The sequence below is a fragment of the Pelophylax lessonae genome, assembly GCF_965119305.1.
Source record: "Pelophylax lessonae genome assembly, chromosome: 12".
Lineage (NCBI taxonomy): Eukaryota > Metazoa > Chordata > Amphibia > Anura > Ranidae > Pelophylax > Pelophylax lessonae.
In genome coordinates, this window is record NC_138779.1 from 116,386,391 (window position 1) to 116,405,527 (window position 19,137).

A 19,137-nucleotide genomic window follows, 5' to 3' on the forward strand; every position below is an offset into this window, starting at 1 on the left:
GCAAGGAGGACCCAGAGGCAGGAAAACAACGCCTTACCACCTATAAGGTCTGGACGGTGTGTCACCTGTTGATGGACTGACTGACAGCCTCGATCGAATCGGGAACCTTCGCTGCGGGTGAGTCTCCAGATGGGGCGATGCCTGGGGTGAGAAGAGGTTGATGGGGGGGGGGTAGTATGCTTAAACCCCGACCTCCAGCTCCGGTGGCGGTGCGCGCCCGAGGTGGCAGCGGCCGCTGCTCGTCAGTCCCTGTTGTCGCGGCGCCGGGAGATGACGTCACCAGGTGCCTAGCGCCGACGTGCGCACCAGGGGCTGGACCAACGATGTAGCCGGAAGTGTGGAGGTGGCTCACCAACGACCCGGCTCTTGCACAACCAAAGGATCACCTGGCGGGGCTATTGGGGAATGCCACAATTGGAGGGAAATGACATGTTTCAGATCTGAAGAAGGGCTTGGCCCGAAACATGTCATTTCCCTCCAATTGTGGCATTCCCCAATAGCTCCGCCAGGTGATCCTTTGGTTGTGCAAGAGCCGGTCGTTGGTGAGCCACCTCCACACTTCCGGCTACATCGTTGGTCCAGCCCCTGGTGCGCACGTCGGCGCTAGGCACCTGGTGACGTCATCTCCCGGCGCCGCGACAACAGGGACTGACGAGCAGCGGCCGCTGCCACCTCGGGCGCGCACCGCCACCGGAGCTGGAGGTCTGGGTTTAAGCATACTACCCCCCCCATCAACCTCTTCTCACCCCAGGCATCGCCCCATCTGGAGACTCACCCGCAGCGAAGGTTCCCGATTCGATCGAGGCTGTCAGTCAGTCCATCAACAGGTGACACACCGTCCAGACCTTATAGGTGGTAAGGCGTTGTTTTCCTGCCTCTGGGTCCTCCTTGCTTTTTGAGTCATCTTCTTTGGTACCATGTCTACATGCTTAGTATTACATCCTTGGCACACCATTGGTTTCTCCCTGACCAGGAGCCTATTTTATTGATTTTAATAAACAAGCTTATCATCCAGATCCCGAGCAGCATCCAAGTTCTTTCTTTCTTTTTATGTCATTTTGTCCGGGAGCGCCATCATACCCGATTTTTTTTTTGTGTTGCTATACAGTGTCATTTATTGCAGCCTCGCCAGCGCAGTGTCAATTATTGCAGCCTCGCCAGCGTAGTGTCATTTATTACAGCCTCGCCAGCGCAGTGTCATTTATTGCAGCCTCGCCAGCGCAGTGTCATTTATTGCAGCCTCGCCAGTGTAGTGTCATTTATTACAGCCTCGCCAGTGCAGTGTCATTTATTGCAGCCTTGCCAGCGCAGTGTCATTTATTGCAGCCTCGCCAGCGCAGTGTCATTTATTGCAGCCTCGCCAGCGCAGTGTCATTTATTGCAGCCTCGCCAGCGCAGTGTCATTTATTGCAGCCTCGCCAGCGCAGTGTCATTTATTGCAGGCTCATCAGCGCAATGTCATTTATTGCAGCCTCGCCAGCGCAGTGTCATTTATTGCAGCCTCGCCAGCGCAGTGTCATTTATTGCAGCCTCGCCAGCCCAGTGTCATTTATTGCAGCCTCGCCAGCGCAGTGTCATTTATTGCAACTACGCCAGCGCCATTACAAAGAGCGGTAGCGGGCCAGGCCGAGGAGAAGGGAGAACAAGTGGCCGCTGTCATCTGAAGTCCTGGCCCGTATGATAGACGTCACGCGCCCTGGCCACTCTGCTGTATATCATAGGTGGCGGGACTTCCTATGACAGCGACCGCTCATCCTGCCTTCTCCTCGGCCTGGCCCGCCCCCCTCTGCCTCCTTTTGGCGCTGCCTGGGGTTTTTTTTTTAAGATATCGGCGTATAACACGCACTGCAGCTTTGCCCTCCATTTTTAGGAGGAAAAAGTGCGTGTTATATGCCAATAAATACGGTATATATATATATATATATATATATCTCTACCTAAACAAACCAAGCGCTCACTCTATCGAGAATTGTAGGCGTGCTCCTCCCCACAGATGGGGAAACGCCAAAGACTAAAAACACAAAAGTAAGCTCTGAGGAAGGGAGCGTGTCTGCCGAAACGCGTCAGTCCTAGCACAGGGACATTGTCTTTTCCACATTGAGGTGGACTTTTTTTATGCGATTTTACTCTTCATGTTTCTGAGTATGTTTTTGGCATTACAAATACATTTTCAGAAGAAGGTGTCAAAGGGCAATGCACTAGGTGTTTGCGCCTCCTTTCTTTGTGTGTGTGTGTATATATATATATATGATATACATACATACACACAGTTCATATATCAGAATGTTTTAAGAAATGGTTATAGGTCTTCTAAACAAAAAGGTAATGTTTTAACATGTACAATGGTAATAAAAGATAATAACTTGTAGATACACCCTGTCAAAGAAACAGATGACTAACAGGAAGCAAAGCTGAAAACAAAGTACATCCAGTCATAATAAAGCCCTTGTATCACATTTTGTAGAAGAAGTGCAGAACAAAGCATTGTAAGTCAGTTCAGAGAGAAGATGAGCTGCAGTCCTTTGCCCTCTGATTGGCTTTTTTTTTTATGGCAAAGAGTACAGTTCCCCTTTAAGGAGGTGGCTTACAAATGATAAATCTTTAGGAAGTATTTGGATGAAAGATGTCTATACAGCAGCCAATTAAAACCCAGTTTACACCAATTTGGTTTATTTTGATAATCACGGCTTATTTGACATAACAATCACTCCCATGGGAGAATAATCATTACTTGGATACCAAAAACGTATTATTTATTTATTCAAATGATTTCATCTGTCCATGTATGCGATCACCCTAGAATTACTTTTCTGTGTGCCAACCAAACCCGAATTCCCACCGTAACCAATTGTTACTTTACATTCACCTGATCAGTTTGGATTTGTAACATTTATTGATTGCTGCATTGAATACCGATTGTATACATTTCTTGTCATGCCACGACTTTAATAAAGATACATTTTATAGAAAGGAGAAATGTATGTTTTTTGAACATGATAAATGGAACATTAATTTAGAATAAAATGAACAACACCTTTTCATTATTAGGGATTTCCGGGCCTCCACTGTCTGAGACACTCTCTAGAGACGATGGCGCTTCCTGGAAATCTAGCATCATTTTCTTTTCTCTAAAAAAAAAAAGAATAAGATAGATGAGATGAGACTAACAAACTACAGCACACTCAGAGAACACAAGGCATTTCTTTATGTCAATTTCTTATCCAAGAGATAAATGTTCATTATGGAATATAACTTGCAGAAATAATCGGGTTCTCAACTTCTACATAAACCTAGTTAGCTGACTAGCCTCGGGTGATGCACAAAAAAGAAACACACCTTCTACAGAAGTTGTACCTGTTTATTTGCAGCCCTCCCTTCTCTATAGCAGTTCAAAAAGCAGAATTTATAAAGCTGGTCTGAGCTTTCAGATAGCAGGGGGTGGGGAGCTGAAGCTACACTCTACAGAGCTCAGTGAAGAGAGATCTGGGAGCGGATTGGAGGGAAGGGACACACCCCCTCCTTCACACAGCACATAGGAACAAAGCGGAGGGTATTTATCACAGGCTGTGTGATGGTGCTCCCTCGCCCATCACCTTTTTACCACTTGGTGTCAGGAAAACCTGTAAGAAGTGATTCATGCAGATCGAGGAGGAAGGAAGCATCAAACAGAAGTGACACTTAGGAGGTCATTTACAAAAACTGGAAAGTGCAAAATCTGCTGCAACTCTGCAAAGAAATCAATCAGCTTCCAGGTTTAATTGCCAAAACTTACATTTAAAAAGCTGAAGTTAGAAGCTGATGAGCTACCAAGATTCTGAGTGCACCGGTTTTAGTAAATCAACCCCTTAGGCTTATTTCACACTATTGCGATGCGGGAACCATCGCGATTCCAGTGCGGGTTCCCGCATCGCATGTCTCTGGCAGCCTGTTCACACTGCCCTATGCAAACCAGATGACATTCACAGATAAGTTCCCAGACCGCAATGCATGCTGACCAATGCTGCAGGAATCGGATCGCATAGGTGTGTGCACCCATGCGATACGATTCCAGTGCGGACCAAAAAAAGGCTCCTGCACCATTTTAGTGCGAATGCAATGCAAATTCGGCCACACTTTCTGTATGGCTGAATTTGCATCACACAGACATCACATGTAATCTGCACAGCAGTGCGGTGTGAATCACTTGCGATGTCCAACATCGCACCAGTGTGAACCCAGCCTTAATGTTCTGGACTGAGACAGGTACACACCAGAGGCGTAACTATAACCTTCAGGACCCCGGTGCAAGAAACCATGAAGGGCCCCCCGGACCCCTGGCTGTGGCCCTTCCCTTCAAGCCTGGGGCTTCTCCCACTGATCCCGAGGGCCCTTTACTCTCGCTGCAGGGCCCTTTATTACAGTCCCGCAGCTGGACCCTTTCACAAGTTCTGCAGTTGGCCCCCTTCCTGCCATCTTGGGGCCTCCCCACGGTGATGGAATGCCAGGGCCCGGTCGCAAGTGTGACCTTTGCAATCCTGGAAGTTCACCCACTGGTGTCAGTATTTTTTTTATTTTTTTGGCATTTTAATTGTAATTGTTTTTATAATTTTATTTTATTTTTTTACAATGTCACTGACTATGACTCTGTCCATTCAGAAAAGGAAGGAGCTGGTAAATTACATATTTACCGACCCCTTCCTGGTTCTCTTTTGTGACACATCCCTTGCAGCAGCTGGCAGGAGAGGGGAGGGAGGAAGATGGCAGCACAATGGGGGAGGGGGGGGGGGGAACCACACAGGCAAACAGGGGCCCAGAGACAGCAGAACACAAGTGAACTGGATAGGAGGAGCGGTGGGGGAAGCATACAGAGGAACCAATCTCCTCCTGCCGCCCCTCCTATACAGGTGTACAGGAGAGCCGCACAGGCCCCCGGAAGCATGGGGCCTGGTTGCAATTGCAACCCCTGCAACCCCTGTAGTTACGCCCCTGTTACACACTATGCTTTCTGCTTTGTTCATATTTCATGTAAGAGGTTTACAACCACTTTAGAATATGCTACTGGTAGAAGTTGTATTCAATTAAGATGTAATTTTTAAAACATGGTCTTATAGCATTTTCTATGGTTTTCTGAATATTTACCCATCGATCCCTTCGAAAAATAACTAGTACATACAAATTTATACACAAAAAAGGTAGCTTAGTCAGTTTTTTTCCTTCAACCAGGATGTTGAGGGAAAATACTGACCCAATTCCCCCATCCACACATTTGAGGTGGACGGATAAATCCTCCATGCTGAACGTTTGTATTCTGTCGACAGAGAGACTTCCCACTATCAAAATGCACTAATCAACGCTGCAGTCTATAGTATGCAGCACTGATTGAGCAGGGAAAACCCAACAGGGCGATTGTACAGAAGTTAATCACTAGACCGACTTCTGTACAACCATATTGCCCATACATGAATCAAAATCCATTCCCAGCTGCACTGGCTTAACAAGTTCTAGACAGCCCACCGCATACATACTGCGGCAGGGCGGCCCGGCTGCGCAAAATCACATACCTGTAGGTGATACGCGCCCGCAGGTAGGGGGTGCGCATGCCCCCGCGTCAATCTGATTTGGTTCAGAACTATTCAGTCATCTAGTGCAGGCCAATGATTTATGACCTGGACCTGGTGATTGGTTCTGACCAATGGCAGAACCTCCTGTGCCTGTGTAATGTAAACACAAGCACAGGAAATTATGGAGGTGTTAGCAGGATCAGCCCTGACACCTGCCAGCATCTGCGCTTAGCCCCTCCCCCCAGCCCACCCAAATAAGAGCAGTATCAATAGATCACTGTCACTTCCAATACACAGCACACAAAACCGCAGCGTTAGCAGAGTCAGGCCTGATCTCTGCTAGTACTAACAGTTAAGTTTTTTTTGTAGCGGTTCAAACAGTCCTCGACAAGAGGTGCTTTTTTAAAACCTGTGAGTCACACTAGGTACCTGTAAATTTAGTGGCCAAAATGTCAAACTAAAGGTACACTAGTGAAGAAGCCTACTGGATACGGAGCATGACAGATGAGAGCGATGGGGAAGCCTCACTGTCAGAATCAGGCTCAGTATTCGAACCTGTAGAGAGTAGAGGCACCCTGACGGATAACTACCACACACTAGAAGAATATTAGTATAGGGTACAGCACGGCGGTCTAGGGCACACTTTCACACAGGGTCTTGAAAGATGCTAGATGGCTATGACCTTTTGAGAGACCCTAACCTGGAAAGTTTAACGTTACAAAAGTGTAAAAAAAAAAAAAAAAACAAAGGAAAAAAAAAAAATTTTGAAAAATAAATAAATAGTTGTTGTTTTATTGTTCTTACAGTTTTATTGTATTTTATGCTATACTGTAATGTTTTGTTACTGTGTTTTATTGTTAACCATTGTTTGCTTTGTAGGTACGCCATTCAGCTGCAGCACTGATTTGTTTATTTTGGCAGCAACAGCGTTTGCTCCCACAATACGTAAAATCAGTGACTCCAGCGCTGTAGGAGGTGATTTTACCACCACAGCTAAAAAACGGAGCATATATGGCGAAGCATAGGGGCTAGAGTTGAGATAGGGGCGGATTGCCCTTATGCTTCGCCATATACATTTTACTCTTTTTTGGGCACAGATTGCTATAAAAAAAAGTTGTTTTAGTGATACTGTGCATTATCAGTAACCGCTGTTTGCTTTGCAGGTACGACATTCAGCTGCAGCACTGATTTGTTTAATTTGAAACAGCAACAGGGTTTGCTCTCACTATAAGTAAATCCGTGAGCTGTAGGAGGTGATTTTTACCATAGCATAAATGCTTTTTTTTTTTTTTGTCATTTTTCAATCACTTGTGAAAAAAAAAAAAAAATATTCAATGGACTCAACACTTCAAGAAATTAGATCGGCAGTCATAAACTTAAATCTGCGTAAATTTAAGTAAATGTACCATAGTTTGTAGACGCTATAACTTTTGTGCAAACCAATAAATATATGCCTATTGCATTTTTATTTACCCAAAACATGTGGCTGAATACATTTTGGCCTAAATGTATGAAAAAAATGTAGTTTATTGGATTTCATTTTTTTTTTTTTTTTTTTTAAATCTCTGTCTTTTTTCGTTACAATTGCAAAAAAAAAATCCAAGGGGGGATCAAATACCACCAAAAGAAAGCTCTATTTGTGGGGGGAAAAAAGACACAAATTTAATTTGGGTACAGCATTGCAAGACTGCGCAATTGCCAGCTAAAACAGCGCCAGTGCCAAATTGCAAAAACTGCTCTGGTCAGGAAGGGGGTAAATCCTTTCGGAGCTAAAGTAGTTAAAGTGGATGTAAACCCTCACATACACCCAGTGAAGTGAACAAGTTTTACTTGTATATGAGCTGTCTTCAGCTTTCTATACTGTTTAGAAAATGCACCTCCTGCTAGAATTTTTTCTTCCTAATTCACCTCTTGGATGGAAAGTTTTACCATAAACTGTGAGATAGTTTATTGGAGGAAAGGACTCTCTGAAAACATGTGGTGTGGCTGTTTCAAGATACACAATAAGGAGGCACTATACGCCAAACAGCACAGAGACAAGCCTCAAACCTTCTGGCACAAAGTCATTTGGAGTGATGAGACCAAAATTTAGCTTTTTGGCCACAACCAAAAAAGGTTCATTTGGAGAGGAGTCAACAAGGCCTATGATGAAAGGTACATCATTCCTACTGTGAAACACGGAGGTGGATCGCTGATGTTTTGGGGATGTGAGAGCTACAAAAGGCACAGGAAATTTGGTCAGAATTCATGGCAAGATGAATGCAGTATGTTATCAAAAAATACTGGAGGAAAATTTGCATTCATCAGACCCGAAGCTGCGCATGGGACGTACTTGGACATTCCAACATGACAATGATCCTAAACACAAGGCCAAGTCAACCTGTCATTGGCTACAGCAGAATAAAGTGAAGGTTCTGGAGTTTCCATCTCTGTCTCCTGACCTCAATATCATTGAGCCGCTCTGGGGAGATCCCAACCGTGCCATTCATGCAAGACAGCCCAAGAATTTACAGGAACTGGAGGATTTTGCCAGGAAGAATGGACAGCTTTACCATCTGAGAAGATAAAGAGCCTCATCCACAAATACCACAAAAGACTACAAGCTGTCATTGATGTAAAAGGGGGCAATACACGGTATTAAGAACTGAGGTATGTAAACTTTTGATCAGGGTCATTTGGGTATTTTCTGTTGTCTCTATGATTTAAAAAGAGTAAACACCGTTGATTCAAATAAATGGCTTCAGCCAAACACTAACCATGAGTAATAGAAAAGTTTGTGTTATTATTCATATTCTCTGAAAATTGGCCAAGAAATCAAATTCTGCCAGGTATGTAAATTTATGAGCACAACTGTAGCAGAATACATATTGGCATAACTGATTTTTACATTTTTTTTTTTATTGGATGTGTTTTATAGCAGACAGTAAAAAAGATTGTTTTTTTTTTTTTTTTTTTTAAATCTATCAGTCTTTTTTTGTTTATAGCACAAAAAATAAAAACCGCAGAGATGATCAAATACCACCAAAAGAAAGCTATTTTTGTGGGAAAAAAAGGACATACCCTTTTTTTGGGCACAATTGTCAGTTAAAAGAACGCAGTGCCATATCGCAAACAAATGGCCTGGTCATAAAGGGGGTTTATAAACCCTTCTGGGACTGAAGTGGTTAATATCACATTAAACATTTAATTTGCTTTTACGCAGTTCCTTACCTAGCAGTTTGATGATATTACTCTGAACCTGTGATTATGTGTTCATATGAGAGGCTCCTAAATAGAATCCTCCTGTGTCAGATGACCCAGATGCACATTATAGGTAATTCCCTATTATTAGCCTGACTAATCACTGTAAGAAACAACTCTCTTCATGAATAGTAACAGGTAAGTATAAGGTTAATAACACATACTTATATTAAAGTCAAATTCCAGTGGTACAACTAAAGCCTCCCATTCACTACAAAGCTATATTAAGATCAAAAAGCCAAAAAAAACAACAATCACAAACGGTTCAGTCATGCTATTCAGTGTAACGGGATACAACCAGAAACCAATTTTTATTTGTAGAACCTACAAGGTACATATATCTGAATACTGACACTACTGCTTTCATGAGGTTTGCCACAAGGCTCTCCTAAAGGGGTATTCGAGCATATGTTTAGTAAATACATATTTTGAGCTATTACTGCAGCGTTCCCTTTAGTGGCGGTTCACACTTGTGCAATGCGGGAACGCTGCGAATATGCAGCGTGATTCCCGAATGGCATCCGCACATCTGGCAGTTCACACTGCCATATGCGATACGCAGGGGGTGTCAATTAAAAGTTAACGGCACCCCCAGTTGCGATCGCATATCGCAGTGCGATCTGCAAGTACGCACAGAATCTGATCGCACAAGTGTGAACCACTGTGCGATTCGATTCTACTGCGGCTCAAAAAAAGCCTCATGTGCGTGTTTGGTGCGGATACAGTGCGAATTCAGCCATACAAAGTGTATGGCTGAACTCGCATCCGCACATCAGATCACATGTAATTAGGAGCAGTGCGCTCCGAATTACATGCGATCTCCGCCAACGCCGAAGTGTGAACCGGCACTTAAAGAGGAAGAAAACTTCCTTTACTGACTTTTACCTATAGGTAAGCCTGTAATAAGGCTTGAGAAAAAGAAGGAGGCTACAAGAAGAAAGCCAAAAAGAAGGTACCTTGAAGGATCCAATTAACGTTGCCAAAACAGTAATTTATTGATAGAAAACCAGAAATTAGAAATAAATTGTAAGGAAAACAACCTCCGTTCTATATTGCACTTTAGAGCCCGGACTTCTTATCATGCACTTCTTGTTTTTACATGTTTTTATACACAGTTGTATGGTGGAGGTTGCTTTCCTTACAATTTATGTTGAATTGCTGGTTTTCTATCAATAAATGACTGATTTGGCAACATTATTGGGATCTTTCAAGGTACCTTCTTTCTAGGCTTTCTTCTTCCATCCTCCTCCTTTTTCTCATGTATATCTGGTACTTAGATCCACGTCTAAATTGACGAGTTAGGCCCTGTTCACACCTGAGCGTTTTTCAGCTCGTAAAACGCTCATCTCTGAAGTCTCAAAACGCCCAACAAGCAAAATCCCATTCATTTCAATGGCCCCTGTTCACATATGAGCGTTTTGTCGCCTGAAGCAAAACGCCTGAAGTTCAAAAAAATACATGAGCTTCTTTTTTGGCAGATTACAAGCGTTTTTGTTAGATGTCAATGCCTGCCTCCAAACACCTGAAAAAAACGCCCAAAAAAACACCTGAAAACAATATGCTCAGGTGTGAATAGAACCTTAATGTTTTTCGATGATGTATACATGCCATCACAATCCCCTCTTCTTCACCCATAGGGGTTCCATGCCCCTAAGGTGTTATTATTTCATACTATGATAAGGATTACCTATAGGTACTGTAAATATCTTCTAAACGTGCACCGTTTAGGAGATATTTACCTTACATGCAGCCAGTGACATGACTGGCGTATGCCCCCTGAAGGAACGGCCACCCATGCCGTTTCTTCCAAGCCATGTGCCATGAACAGTGGTTCCCGCACGCATGGAGTGATGTCATTGCGGCTCCAGCCAGTAACAGAGTCGGAGCCTGCGAACCTGGAAGTAGGATGGGTAAAGAAGGAAGTGGTTGCATCTCTGACATTGCGGCATTGAAACAGTTTTGTTTCAAGGCAAGTTTCACATCATGTACTAGTATGCAATGCATACTAGCACAATATGACTTTACCTTGCAGGAAAAAAAAAAAAAACGCCCAGCGGTATACAACCGATTTAAAGGGCCCTTTTAAATGTATGCACTGCAAGGATATTTAAAGCGCATGTTACTGCAATGAACAGCAAAGCATGTACCCCAGTGTATTTCAGTACCATCATAAAGCACTAATACAGTAGAGGACAACACACCCAAACTTTAGGGCTTCATTTAAGAAAAAAAAAAAAAAATAGATGCATCTTTGTTTTTGGCTGCATTTTGGTCCACAATGAATAGCCTGGCCTAATGAAACTTATGACGCAATGTGCAATAATGCACCACAATGTGTATTTAGCATCCATTGGTGTTGATGGTGGGAATGGTGGAGTACAGTAGGTAAACTATATTCTTCTATTTGTCCCAAATGCTCCAATATGCCTCTTGAAAACGACAGACTAGGAAAACATTTTGGGACCCGAGGCGTGATACAGTCTAATGGTGTGTATATTTTTACACAGACTTATATGCAGGGGTCAAGTCCTGGGAAAAAAAAAAAGTGTGGGAACTCGCCCAAGAATTACACCCCCCCCCACCTCAATAATTAAAAAAAAAAGTGTGTGTTCGTGTATATATACCTTTTGAGGAGCGAGGGCCACTTTAGCGACTTGGTAACCAGTCGCGGGCCACAATAAGCAGAGAGGGCAGATCAGATGACAGGTCCATGTCAGCATATGCAGAGCAGACACGGACACAGCCTGCTCTACTCTATGGGCCCTCCAATCTGATCTGCCCAGACAGAAGGGGATGGATCCCCTTCTGTTTTTTATGTGGATTGAATTGGGTTCCTGCAGGTTTTGCTGGCTGCTGCTATCACCCAGGCGGGTATGGCTGGTGGCTGCTAACTGGCTGTCCTCAAGGGCTGGTACTGCTGGTGGATACTGCTGGCTGGGTACTGCTGACTGGTACTGCTGGCGGGTTCTGCTGGCAGGTACTGGTGGTGGGTACTGCTGCCTGGTACTGCCGAATGTCTACTGCTGGTTGGTACTGGTGGTGGCTACTGCTGGCGGGCACTGCTAGTGGGTACTGATGGCTGGTATTGGTGGTGGCTACTGCTGACTGGTACTGGTGGTGGCTACTGCTGACTGGTACTGCCGCCTGGTACTGCTAGGGGATACTGCTGGCTGGTACTGGTGGTGGCTACTGCTGGTGGGTACTGGTGGTGGGTTACGTATACTTTGAGTTGCAAATTTCCCTTTCTATTGCCCCTCTCAATTCTTTCTTTCTCCTCTCTTTCACTTGTCCTTTTCTCCCCCATTCCTCTTTTTCTTTCCATCTGTCTCTTTATATCGCTCTATTTCCATCTATCGATCTAGATATATATACATCTTTCTCATCTCTCTCCCTCTACCTCTCCTTCCCTCATCTCTCTCTACCTCCCTCTCTCATCGGCAGAGCCAATGCTTCCTGTTTTGCTCCTGTCACAGGCGGAGTGCATTGGTATCACTCCGCCTGTGACAGGAGCTGGCACTATACAGGAAGCATCGGCTCGCCTTCCTCTAGTGCCGGCTCTTTTCCTTACACTGTGCTCGGGGATGGCGGGTCGAAAACCCGCCATCTGGGCTTACCGACCCGCCATCCCAGAGCAGGAGATGGCGCCAGACGCTGGGATAGTGTCGGGGGGACTAGCTGCTAACGTTCCTGCTGTAGAAAAAGTACAGGAACACCGTTCCCATGCGTTCCCGCAGGACTCAAGCCCTGCTTATATTGGACCAACATCTCATGTAAGGGGCCTGCTATGAACCGCACATGGTAAGCATTAGCGTTGGGGATATCATTAAAAACTGTAAATTATAAGCTTCTGAAACACTCCTTTTTCCAGTTCCAATGTTAAATAGCACATGGGGTACACTTATGGGTTTCCCATGAAGTGTTGCTGGTGAGACTAAAGTCATAAAGGTGGCAAAAAACTCTGTTTAAAAAAAAAAAAAAAAGCTATTTAGGTATGTATTCCTAATTTAAAAAGTACCTTCTATGGCTCTTAGCCTCCTACAAATCTTTTATTTTTGGTGCTGTGATCAGACTACTGTTAGAGGGTGGCTACATTTGTTCTCCATGGTCCTACTGTATGTGGGACAGTAGCCCCACTCCTCTTTCTTGCCCCTGAGGTGGGCTATGCACTCTAGGATATAAAGTGTGCATGGAGCAGTGCACATGACAGCAACAAAAGTGCACTGCTTGTTCCAAACAAATGGAAGTGAGGGGGAAAAATGGATTTTTGTAAAATCTTACCGTAAAATCCTTTTCTCTGAAGCTCATTGACAGACGTAGTCCTCGTTGATTAATAACAACTCGGGTTTATGCTGCCCTCTACAGGAGTAGGACTAGACAGGAAAGAAAACGTTCTGGCCACACCCTAGGGGCAGTCCCAGAGGGTATATCCTCTCACTTCCTGCTACAGCAAATCAGTTATGTTACAAAGCAGTGTTTAGAGAATTTAACCCAACCCAACTCCAAAACAGAGGGGCTGGTACTATGTCTGTCAATGAGCTTCAGAGAAAAGGATTTTACGGTAAGATTTTACAAAAATCAATTTTTCTCTGTCGCTCATTGACAGACGTAGTCCTCGTTGATTAATAACAACTCGGGACGTCCCAAAGCAGTACCACAAATGAGGGGTGGGCTAACAGAAATCGAAATCCAGAAGGCCCAACCGGAGCCAACCAGAAGCATCAAGGACTCATCGAGCAAAAAGATGAGACCTAAGTGAAACACCCAACAAATCCTTGAGGTAGACCAACAGTCTCCTCAGATTGCGGCTTGCAGAACCTTGTGGCCAAAAGAGGCATCTGACGATGCCATCACATCAACTTTATAAAATGTTGTAAAGGTATGAACCGACGATCAAGTCATCGCCTTGAAAACCTGGATCGCTGACGCCTGATGGCGGAAGACCCAGGAGACACTAGGCGCCCGAGTAGAGTGCGCCTTAACAGGGAACAGAGGATTCCGACCCTTAATAGAATAAGCCTGTACCACCGTCTGACTGGTCCATCTAGATATGGTCGCGGCAGACACAGGCAACCCCCTTCAAGGGCTATCCGTGATCACAAAAAGTGAGTCCGTCTTACGAAAACAAGTTCGTAGTAGTCAAGTGTATCCTTCTGAACCCCATCCAAGGAGTGTTATGCAAACTCCCAAGGATTGCTAGTCTTAGGACACGGGGAAGGTAACACAATATTTTTATTCAGACGAAAACTCTGAAAACCACTTAGGAAGGAAGGATGGATTTGGAAGAAGAACCACCTTATCCCTATGAACCACCAGATATGGGGAACGTCAAGATAATGCGGCCAGTTCTGACACCCTGCGTGCAGAAGTAATGGCCACCAAGAAGGCCACCTTCTGGGATAATGTAAGCAAGGGAATCTCCCTAATATCTTCAAAGAGAAGTTTCTGAAGAACCGACCACACTAAATTAAGATCCCAGGCGGTAAGGGTGCACGCACTGGCGGAGCCAGATGTCGCACCCCCTGGATGAAATTCCGCACCAAGGAATGATTAGCCAAAGGTTTCTGAAAGAAGATTGCTAACGCTGAAACCTGACCCTTGATAGTGCTCAAGGACAGTTTCTGCTCAACCCCTTGTTGCAGACAGACCAAGATTCGGGTCACCGAATAGGTATGTGGGGGAAATCCAAAAGATTCACACCATGCAATATAAGACTTCCATGTGCTGGAAGTCGCTTTCCTTGCTTTAACTAGAGGTAGGAATAACTGAAGCTGACACTCCCTTGTCCTTCAGTACCTGGGTCTCAATGGCCAGGCCATTAAGCCAGCGATTGTAAAGCAAAGTGGAAGATCGGTCCCTGAGACAGCAAATCCTCCCTGAGAGGAAGTCTCCAAGAAGCGTCCGCGACTAGCCTCACCAAGTCGGCGTACCAGGCTCGACGAGGTCAGTCCGGAATTTCCCGAATAACTGGAATTCCCTCCACCTCTATCCTGCGAAGAAGTTTCCGCAGTAACTAGAGAGGATGGAAGGCATGCCGTAGCTGATACTGCCCCCACGGGGCGATCAGCGTTTCTGCTGCGTCCGCTAGAGGATCGCGGGTGCGAGCTACAAACCTCCGCACCTTCCTGTTGAACCAAGGTGCCAACAGATCCACATCCGGGGGGCGCCATTGAAGGGACAGCTAGTGAAAAACCTCTGGATGAAGAGGCCATACCCCTTGATCCAGAATCTGACGGCTGAAATAATCTGCCTGCCGATTTCCCACCCCCGGAGTGAACACTGTGGGGAGATCCGGAACAAACCGTTCCGTCCAACGAAAGATGCTAGTCGTTTCGATGGCCACCAGGACACTCTAAGTGCCCCTTCTTGACATAAGTCACGACCGTGGCATTGTGCGATTGGATTAGAATCGGGCTGCTCTAGAGCTGCTCAGTCCAGTAAATCAGACAAATCTGATCGCTCTCAGTTCCGATACCCTATTGGTAACCTGGATACTATCGGAAGGAATGACTTCCCCTGGTTAAGCATCGGAGGCTCCCTGGTCCGCTCGCTCAACCGGATCCGATTGTCCAGGAAATCGGAATTCTGATTCCATAAGAAAAGAATCTCCTTCAGGAGAATTCGGGTATGAGACTGGGTATACGGTACTGCCTCTAAGAAGGCCACCATCCGTCCCAGCCAATTGACGGACAGCAACATCCGAATCGTTGACTGAACCTTCTGGAGTTTTTCCGCAAGGAGAAACTTTCTTGCCCAGGATGTATCCAACATTCCAAGTCCAGAATTGGACGCACCTTGCCCTTCTTTCCTGGGCATTGTGAACAGGTTCGATAGAACCCCTGAAACCGTACAATGTTAGAAGGGAAGAATCGTACCGGTGGAAGTGATCGAAACTCGATCCTGTATCCTGACCGTATGACCTCGCGAACCCCTTAGTCCGGGGTTCTGGCAAGCCATGGATCCGGAAACCGGTGAAGACATCCCCCCACCCCAGAGATGGGTAGGGGCGCATCAGGCTGTATTCTTCAGGCTTGGCTGAGCCGGACTTTTTGTTTAGCCGACCAGCGCCCTTTGAAAAACCCTCTGAAGGGGCTTTGGAGGGTTTCGCCTTATCGCCCGCCCTCGCGGAACGAACAAACTCTTTATGAGCAGAGAGGGAAGGTCCTCGTTGGTTACGAGGTCCTCTTTATCCTAACAGTCTGTGGCAAGACAGCAGGTGGTACCGTCTATCCTTTAAAGAGGGATTCCTCAAACGGATAGCGCCTAGCCATGCGTTAGGAAATAACAGGGGTTCGTGTCAAAACTACCCCATTTGGGTAAAGGAAAATCCTTCGCCCTTTTGGTAGGCTAACAAGTACCACAAAGGAATTTCAGTCTCAGCTACCTCTGCCGGCGTAACCTCAAAACTAAAGGTTTCCCGGACGGACACAACTAGTGCATCCACCACTCTTGTGCAATGGCGGAGGCAGAAACGTTCTCCTCACTGCTGAGGAGACATTACCTGAGACAACAGCCCCATAAGAGGGACCTGCAGCTGCATTGACCAGCTCCGAATCCGTATCTGAAGTATCAGATAAAAAATGGGGGTAGGCGGGGGTCGCTTCTTGACCCCCGTTCCTGACAGGCCACCTCCACCCGGGATACCAAAGACTCCAAAAACTGTCGATAATGCATTAAAAACAAGTGGGGTACTGGAGGGTCCTGCGGCCACCTTGAGGGGATCAGGTGGGGATACCTATGCGGCAGGGTCAATGATTATACAAGACATTTGCCAGCGACAAAAAATGACAAAGTAAAAAACTTTTTTTTTTTGTATCCCCCTGTCGCAACAGCGCCCCTCAGTGTTACCTGCCTTTTTGGACCCCACAGAGAGAGAGAGAGACCCCAAGGCTCATCCCTGATGCACGGAAGTTTTCATCAGCTTGCTCAGTGCTGTCCTGTTACAGACAGGAAGTCTTTGGCCCTTTTTCCTGGGTAAAGGAGGCGGCTCCGCCCCTTAACACTCCTTCTGGCGCCTCCCCCTGGCTCCACGAGGTGTTTGGTCACCTCAAACATGGCTGCCCCCATGCTGGAGACACGAGGCTATGCCAATATGGCGGTCTCGTGTGCTCTGCAAGACAATGGCGGCGGCCTGTTAGGATGGCGGCGGCTTAGCAGCGGCCTGCGGGATGCTGTATTCGGCCTAGCCGCCTGCGGGAGTGCATCGGCCCCCCAAACTTCACCCTGGATGGTGATCAGCCTGGCCGGCGGTACCGGACCCTGGCGGGCCGCATGCGGTCCGTGGGCCGTCGGAAGGCAGCCTGCCTTGCTGGAGGAATGCGATCTGGACTGCAGTTATACATGCATAGACATCGCCCTGTGAAGACCTCTGACAGGTAGGATACCTTATGCTACCACAGTAATCTTCTAGTACTGCCACTGACTTCAGTCATCTTTACAGTTTTGAAATATTAGATTGTTAGCTCCCAAACCAAGCCTCCTGGTTTCTTGTTCACAAAAATCACACTCAAATAGGGGGATCTGTGACATGTTATAGGATAGAGGGGAGACCCATCCTTACCATTTCAGAGAGGAGCCCGCGTTCACCACAAACCCGTCAGGGGGACAAGGGGGAACATACTACTCACCATACCGGAACCAGGCGGGCGCCACTCCTGACAGAACCCCTCTCCACCGGGGTGGGGGGGCTGTCGACCAGTACGGACGCCGTGACTCTTGGTCATTGGCGTTCAAGCGAGAGGTTTAACTCGCAGGGTCAGTCCCCGTCCAGTGGGACTATGTCGCGGCCGACCCAGCGCGGAGCTATGGCCTGCACGCGCTCGTAGGCTGAACTGGGGTGACCACTGGATCTCAACATCCAGCCCGTCGCCCAGTTTCAGCGTACTTGCTTGAAGATCTCACAGGAACACTGGAGAAAAAAAGCTGTCTAAAAAAAATCTTTCTAAGAAAAAAATCCTGCCAGGACCGAAGATCCTAGCAAGGAATCTAGGTCCTTACTCCTAACTAGACAGAAAAAAACTGATTTGCTGTAGCAGGAAGTGAGAGGATATACCCTCTGGGACTGCCCCTAGGGTGTGGCCAGAACGTTCTCTTTCCTGTCTAGTCCTACTCCTGTAGAGGGCAGCAAAAACCCGAGTTGTTATTAATCAACGAGGACTACGTCTGTCAATGAGCGACAGAGAAAAGGAGAGTTCCAGTAGCTCATACAGGACATTACAAGGAGATAAAAACACAGTAGAAAACAATTTCAATAAAAAAAAAAAAAAAAAAAGAAGATTACAGGGCCATTAAAGAGGAAGTAAACTTCCCTCTGTAACTTTTACCTAAAAGTAAGCCTATGATAAGACTTACCTATAGGTACTGTAAATATCTCCTAAACATGTACCGTTTAGTAGGAGTTATTTACTTTACATGCAGCCAGTGACATCACTAGTGTATGCACTCTGAAGGAACGGCCTTCCATGCTGTTCCTTCAGAGCCCTGTGCCTTGAACAGCGGCTCCAAAACGCATGCGCAGGAGTGACGTCATCACGGCTCCGGTCAGACGGCCAGAGGACGCAAATTCAGAAAGAAGACGGGTGAACATGTCGGCAGTCTCAGCGGTGAGCGCGCACCGCTGGAAGGGCTTCGTTCTAAGGTAAGTATTTTGTAATGAGCTAGTATCCAATGCATACTAGCTCAATATACCTTTGTCTTTCAGGGTTTGTTTGTTTTTTTTCCTCAGGAGATTTACAACCTCTTTAACCGCTTGCCGACCGCCGCAAGTAAATTTACTGCGGCGGTCAGCCCCTGCCAGGCAGAGTGACGTTAATTAACGTCACTAGCCTGGGAGGGTCTGGGGAGCGAGCGCGCGCCGCCGGAGGCGCGCTCCCGCGCGGTCACGGACCCCCCCGCGCATGTGACCGGCGGACCCGATGTCCGCCGCTCACTCGGCGATCTTCGGGGGAGAGGGAGAAAGTCAGGCAGCTAGTGTAAACAAGCTGCCTGTCATTCTCCTCGGTGTTAAAACACTGATCAGACAGATCTACTATGTAGATCTGTTGATCAGTGTCCTTTCACCTCAAGCCACAGCCAATCACAGTAGAAAGCACGCCCCTAGGGACACACACAGCCCCTCCCTCCCAAATAAAGTTAACCCCTTCACTACCAGTGTATTTTTACAGTAACAGTGCATATATATAGCACTGATTACTGTAGAAATGTCACTGGTAACCCCAAAAGTGTCAAAAATTTCAGTCAAGGGTCCGATCTGTCCGCCGTAATGTCGCAGTACCGCAAAAAAAAAAAATCGCAGATCGCCGCCATTACGCGTTAAAAAAAAAAACAACAAAAATGACAAAAATCTTTCCCTTTGTTAGTA

The 19,137-nt window shown here is 46.2% G+C and overlaps 1 protein-coding gene across 2 annotated transcripts in view; it reads right to left on the reverse strand.

Moving 5' to 3' along the window:
* The window catches only part of LOC309568522 (C-Jun-amino-terminal kinase-interacting protein 4-like), a 203,620-nt gene that overhangs the window by 136,506 nt on the left and 47,977 nt on the right, over positions 1–19,137 (reverse strand). For both annotated transcript variants that reach the window (XM_082274207.1, XM_082274206.1), the window contains exon 6: positions 3,035–3,128. In XM_082274207.1, the coding sequence (XP_082130333.1) occupies positions 3,035–3,128 (94 nt within the window). The remainder of the gene's footprint in view (positions 1–3,034; positions 3,129–19,137) is intronic.